Source organism: Phocoena phocoena, chromosome 8 (genome assembly GCF_963924675.1).
Source record: "Phocoena phocoena chromosome 8, mPhoPho1.1, whole genome shotgun sequence".
Lineage (NCBI taxonomy): Eukaryota > Metazoa > Chordata > Mammalia > Artiodactyla > Phocoenidae > Phocoena > Phocoena phocoena.
In genome coordinates this window covers 71,088,771-71,095,889 of record NC_089226.1, presented here as the reverse complement: position 1 = coordinate 71,095,889, position 7,119 = coordinate 71,088,771, and the positions used below count along the sequence as shown (strand labels likewise).

The 7,119-nt window shown below is 35.4% G+C and overlaps 1 protein-coding gene across 1 annotated transcript in view; it reads right to left on the bottom strand.

Annotated features, from left to right (window-relative positions):
* Window positions 1-233: 233 nt before the first annotated feature.
* The window catches only part of C8H11orf58 (chromosome 8 C11orf58 homolog), a 30,155-nt gene continuing 23,269 nt past the window's right edge, over window positions 234-7,119 (bottom strand). The window contains exons 3-5 of the mRNA XM_065882275.1: window positions 5,049-5,109; window positions 3,436-3,545; window positions 234-2,714 (exon numbers count right to left, since the gene is read on the bottom strand). Of these exons, the coding sequence (XP_065738347.1) occupies window positions 2,484-2,714; window positions 3,436-3,545; window positions 5,049-5,109 (402 nt within the window). The 3' untranslated portion in view covers window positions 234-2,483. The remainder of the gene's footprint in view (window positions 2,715-3,435; window positions 3,546-5,048; window positions 5,110-7,119) is intronic.

The window sequence follows — 7,119 nt, the reverse complement described above, 5'->3', positions numbered from 1 at the left end:
TGATAATGACCTGATTTGAACTTGTGTAAAGGAATACAACTGTTATGGTCAGAGGTGAGGTTTCTACATTTGTGATTTCAGAGGTAAAGTTGTTTTGGGATATTGAAAGTAGCCAAGATGTGGCTGCTGTGGAGACAAGAGTAATGGAACTAAAGCCCTGTAAGTGGCCACTGATGTCAACCAGGTAGTTGCAATTTATTTCCTCAAAATTTACTCAAAGAATATGACCTTTCTGCTCTCAAACTGTTGTTTAATCAGAACAGCAATCACTTCAGACTTTCTTCTGTACCTGCAATTCATCCGGATTTAAAAAATTAGATTTGAGAAGAGGATTTTTACCTATCAATACACACAAAATTGGAATCTGTGTTCCTGAAAACCTTTACAATAGAAAGATCACTGGATCACTGGTATAGTCAAGCACTTGGGAGAAGTGTATTTCAGGTAAGAAATTATCAATAGTAAGAAAAAGTTGCCACTCAACTTTCCCCTCAATAGCATGTTTCACTGCCCCCCCCCAAAAAAATGTGTTTTCCCTTATGGTACTTCAGTAGGGATATCAAAATGCCATGGCATCTCTCTTCCTTTAATCCACCCACCACACACACACAATGATAAGGAAAAAAAAAGCAAAAACCAACCCAGTGTTCATGCTTAAAAGACAGCCATGATATTTAATGTGGTGCTGGGACACTAGGCCACATGGACCAACACACCTAAATTTATTCCAACCCTGAATTTTGTTAATGTCCAATAATATATGAATTGGAATGAGAATTTCTTTCTCTGAAGATGAAGAAAAAAGGTCTTCCAGTGTAGTTATTTTAGAAGGAGGCTCTTCTATTTACATATAAGAACCAAGACTTATAAATAACCAAGCATATTTAAATAAATTGATGAAAATACCTTTTAAAACATAATACTGGTCTCTCCCTCTTCCATTCTTAAACATATATCAGTCTTCACTTTCTACTTAAATTAGTTGTAATAAGCAACCCTACAGACTAGCTATTTGACAATCAGTGGCCAAACTGAAATTTGAACAAAGCCAAACTTGTTTAAACCAGATACTATTTTGTTAAATGTTACACATTCTACTAGTCACTGACTCAGTATTTTACTATATAGGGTAGCACCTATTATAAAACAATGTGAGACATAAGAAAAAGTGAAATGTTGGGGGTCTGATACATGAAAAAAATTTCAGGATAGATTGCATAATCCAGAAATCACTTGTTCTATTTGCTACATTCCTCGAAAATTCTAAACTTCAAAATGACACAGGAATTAAAAAAAAAAAAAATCAACACATTAAACACATACTTAAGTATCTAGATGTGTAACAGTTCAGCAAACAAAAAGGTTTAACTCAAAGCCTTTGAACATGTCACTTACTTAAACATTAAGATTTTGAACCCAATTACTCAAAGATCATTGACTAGCCCATACTGCAGTTTGTGTTAATCTGCTGTACAAATTGACCACATAATAACAGTCAGATCTTACTCCAACAGAAGTGGTGATAAAATCATACAGCAATACTCCTTTTTGTAATTAGATAATCAGGATAACAGCACTGGGATAAAATGAAGAGAATATCTTGTTTCAGCTTCTTGTTCAATAAGCCTATTCCTCATTTTCAGATAATGAGGATAAAGGTATCAACAACCACATATGAGAAACTGCTTTCTCTTTATTTAGGTGTTAGGAAGAAAATTAACTTTGGTCACATATTACCTTAAAAAAAAAAAATCCAGTTTTACATATTCCTAAATAGATAGGACCAAATGATCAGAGAAAAAATTTCTTCTGTAAAAACTGGCCAATTTTATCAAAAATCTAACATACAGTGTCATTCGAATTATGTGAAGACTGCTTGGGATCATAACATTCCAAATATATGACAACTGCAACTCCATCCTAACCGGTGTGAAAAGTATTTGCTCTCATGTTGCTTTGGTCCAAAAGAGTAGAGCTGATTCAGTAAGAGTAAACTAAGTACCTAATCTTTTGCCAGCATTAATTTAGATTTTTACTGGCAGCAGAAATATCCATGGTGAATAGTTCTACTATAAGAGAGTATAATAAAAGAATATTTTTATGAACACATCACAGTACCAGATAAACTTTTATAAGAGAGAAACATGAAGGAACAAAAAAAGATAAACAGCTACCACACAAAAAATACTGTTTCCCCCGTAACTGTATTTGAAGGGGTAAAAAGTTTGATGATGCTAACATGAAAGGAAGTTGAGTACTGTATTTATTTCTTATTTTATACAACTCTTACTGTTTACAAAAATGGTTATAGTCATGCCCATAAAAGTGTAACCCATGGCATCTGAAAGCAAACACTCTTTGTAATTATTTAAAAGGGCCTTTTTAAAAATTATAATACAAAGGTCTGTGCTCTATAAGCAGTCCTCCACTGTGCATTATAACAATAAGGCTTACTTTTAATACAAAGACTAAGTGTTTGGGAGTTATGAACCACTGGATTTAACAAACATCATCTTATAGTTGCTTTTTGCATCTTTTTTGTTTTTGGGATCCTCCACTTCATCAGGGTGCTCAGTAGCTTGGAGTTCTTCAGCAGATTCTTCTTTCTCTGACTCTGAATCACTTTCAGAGTCATCTGGACTCTCAGGATCAGGTGAATCATCATCATCATCATCATCTCCAGCCACATCACCTTCTCCATCATGATCATCTACCTAAAAACATCAATCAACAGCTATTAAAATACATTATCCAGTACAAAAACTGGAAAAGACCCCAAAATTTTTCTCTCACTCCCTAGCCATTAACAGTTTAAGATCAGAGGCTGCCTAGGGAAGAAATGAGGACTCAGGCACCTCCATGTGTTTTATACACTGGGACTTGAGTAGGATTTTGGTTTAAGAAAGGGCTCTGAAGACCACTCACCTTCTCCCCTCCCCCCTAGTTTGAAAATAATATATTATCTTCCTGATGGAAACAGTATTATTTTAAGTAAATAAGGCAAGTTAACCACTGATCCATGGGAATATTTAAACAGCTATCAATGTTTTGTATATTACATTACTTTGGAGTAATGGACCAATAGTTATTATATGAAAAGAGATGATGTAGGAAACAACCAAGAAAACTCTCCTGAACCGGTATTTACATGAAATATTTCATGTAACTTGTATGTTGTTCATGCCTACTTAAGATGTGCCCTAATGATTATCTAAGCAGAATTTATATTAAGCTAGTATCAGAAAACATATTTCTAAAACTGTCAAAAATATCTATTCTCATTATCTACAGAGACCTAGTTTGGCATGTAAAAATGTAACTTCATAAAGAAAGCTTTCTACATAGGATTCTTGATCGCTAGAGTAATTTAACACAAATAAATGATAATCAAATTGGAAATTATCTTCCCACTTAATGAAAATACATAATTACTACCTCACTGAAGCCAAGTCCACAATGTCGTCGATATCTTCCTGATAATTTACTGTCCATACTTTGTTGATATTGAGACTCCAGTTCTTCATTAATTTTCTTGTCTTCTTCCCCTGTATGTCCAGTGTACTTTGATTATGTTTCAGTCAAATTAATAAAAATATTTGATTACACAAAAAACCCACAATACAGATGCTATTATATTCAGGGCTGATTTCTCTAACTGTGACTAATTTTACAGCGAATTTTGTGGATGGGTTTATAAACCATAGGTAGTTACCCAACAGATAAAATAATTGAAGGATGTATTTATGATTACTTCTTTAGTAACCAACCCCTTGAAGCACAAGTTGTTTATTAAAGATGAAAAACTTAAATTTTCCCATGTAATAATTCAAACCAGATACAGGAATCTCAGAACTGCTTAAGTTTACATATTGTAACTATTAATTACTAAGAACTTTGGGCATCATGTTTTAGTTTATTTATAGTCTAATAATGGTTCTCCTGAAAGTTTCCTCCTAGTCATGCAGAAAAAATCCTCCAACAAACAAAAGCTTCTGTCTTTGAACAGAAATAATGAAAAGGCACACAATTTTGTTTAGAGAATGGCTAAATAAAATGTAAAATGACCTTGGAATGGCTTCCCTTTATGCCTTTCTTTGCATATCAGTTTACTGCACCAACATAAACTTATTTGTAATTTTATCATGCAACATTTGATATATAAATTATTTTTAACATATATTGTTATATATATAAGTTATGAAGCAGAATACTAAACAACCACCTATAAACTTACCACCCAAGAAGTAGAACATTACCAGTACCAGTGAAGCTTTCTGTACATGACATTTTAATTTGTAAATACAAGAAGAATTTCATATTTTAAAAGAATGAATGCAATATATTTCCATTCTGCCAAAGCTCAGGGACTCTTTTGCCTTTTGTAGCAGTGCAAATCAATTTGAAATAACTGTTCAACACCAGAAATATAAAACGCCTATTAATTTCTAATGTCTAAGATTAGGGCCAATTTTAAATGGGATAAAACTTTACTTTTCAGTAGACTGAATTCAAATCCAAATTCTAATGCATTTTCTGTTTTTACTTTTAAAGTTTTTCCCCCAAAATCAAAAGAAAAATTAATTTCTTCAGGCATTCCAATGAGTTTATACTCTTCGAAGATTTCAGAGCAAAACTCAGTGAATAAACTAAAAACCAGTATAATATGCCAACTACAACACTGTATATTAAATAATTTACAAAATACATGTAAACTCTAGATACTATAGTTGGCAAGATGAGGCATAAAACCTCACTACAATTAAAATACTACATGTTGTGAGTTAGTAAAAATGAAGACAGAAACTGGTCAGTTTCTTGGTTAGAATATCATATCGATGTACATATACTCAAATCTTTTATGAAAGTATATACTAACTGTTAAATGATATACGTAACATGTTTACATATACTACATATATTTCTAATATTTATTAATCATTAGAACTAATCAACAATTATACATGAAAGTTAGAATATCCCAAAATATGTACAAATATTTCATATTCCAAATTTAGCACCTCCACTTTAATTATATTTTACTTTCTTACCTGTTCGGAAGTGAGATGTGGATTTGTGATCTCCTATAACAAGACGACCAGTATGTTCTTTCTGTAAGAAGGCAGGAAATTTATTAGAATTTGAGACCACTAATTCAACATAATTATTAAGTGTCTACTATGTGCCTGACAATATCCCAGGCTTATGGGATACAGTGAAGAAAAAGAACTAAATTAAGATCCCTGTCTTTATGGAACTTACATTCTTGCATGGATAGGGATGGGGAGGGGAGACAAAAATCAGTAAGTAAATTACAGTATGTCTGAAGGCAGTGTAATTACAATAAACCAAGCAGAGGAAGGGGATAGAAAGTATGTAGAGTTCAAGCTGGAATTTTAAATGGGATAGACAGCTAGAAAAGTGGATCAATCTAAACATTTTCTTTCCTAAAATGCCAGTAAAATGAGTTGCTTTGATTTTTCCACCTTTTCTTTCTGATGTCTCAGGCAAATATCATGGAAAGAAAGCAAATGAGATTTAACTGAATAAAAAGAATAGATTTATAATGAACAATGTGATCGAAATTTAAAATATAAAACATAAAAATAACCATTACTATTTAACAACATACCACAAATAGCTAGCTCATTACTTTTGACTACAATAAACACCCACTTTCAAACTATCAAAAAGCACAGAACTTAAAACAATCTAGTTCTATAAAACATAAAAATAAATCTGACTCAACTAATTGGTAATTAGTTACCAACTAATCAGCTTACATAATTCCTCTCAATTTATCAGTTCCAATCCACTCTTCATGGTTCATATTTAGTTTTGAAACCAAGCATGAGCCTGTGGGGCTCCCGGGCATGGAAGGCTTTCCGTGTCCCCAGTTTCTTGTTTATAGGGAACAGACTCCAGCCTCCGTGACACTCCCTGAGTTCCAAAGGGCAGATTTGAACTGTTGCCATGCAGAGACAAGGGAGGAGCAGTCAAGAAACAACAGTGTAGCCTTTGGATAGGGTCCTGGTTCTGCCTGAAGGGATACACATAACAATGAGTTCTTTACAGAACGAAAACCCCCAACAAATGTAAGATGTTAGCATTCTTTATCCCAGATTAAAGGAACCAGAGAAGCTCTTCAAGAGACCATCTGAGGCCAGATTAAAGGAGTCACAGAAACTCATCAGACCACCTGAAGCCAGGCCCTGCACACACCCTGATCCTTATCAGCAACCCTGCCTTTGAACCACTGCTATAAAACTCCTCACCAAATGAGAGGTACTGAGTCTGCTGTGTCCCCCTTTGCCTGGCAGAGCAATAAAGCTGTTCTCTTCTACTTCACCCAAAACTCTGTCTCTGAGATTCAATTCCATACTGGCACACAGACGCCGATTTTTCGGCATCAGTTTCACAAGGTAAATAAAGTGTTTGGGAGACTGGCCAAGATGGCAGAGTAGAAAGATCTTGAGCTCACCTCCTCTCATGAGCACACGAAAATCACAACTATCTGCAGAACAGCTATCGATGAAAAAGACTGGGAACCACCAGAAAAGATCTTCTACAACGAAAGACATCAAGAAGGAACCACAACAACCTGGATATAATCAAATTCCATACCCCTTGGGGTGGGTGATCCACAAACTGGAGAATAATTACACTGCAGAGGTTCTCCTACAGGAGTGAGAGTTCTGAGTCCGACATCAGGCTCCCCAGCCCAGGGGTCTGGTACCAGGAAGATGAGCCCCCAGAGCATTTGGCTTTGAAGGCCACTGGGGCTTAACTGCAGGAGCTCCACAGGACTGGGGGAAATACACTTCACTCTTCGAGGGAGCACACAAAATCTCACTTGCACCCGGACACAGGGCAAAAGCAGTAATTTGATAGGCACCTGGGCCAGACCTACGTCTTAGTCTTGGAGAGTCTGCTGGAGACACAGGGTGGTAGGGGGACTGTGGCTCACCCTAGGGACACAGACACTGATGGCAGAATACCGGGGAACACTGTTGGTGGCTGACATCTTGGCTCATTAGTTCCAAGACCTTATCCCACCCAACAGTCTGTAGGTGCTAGTGCTGGGACTCCTCAGGCTAAACAACTAACTGGGCAGGGACACTG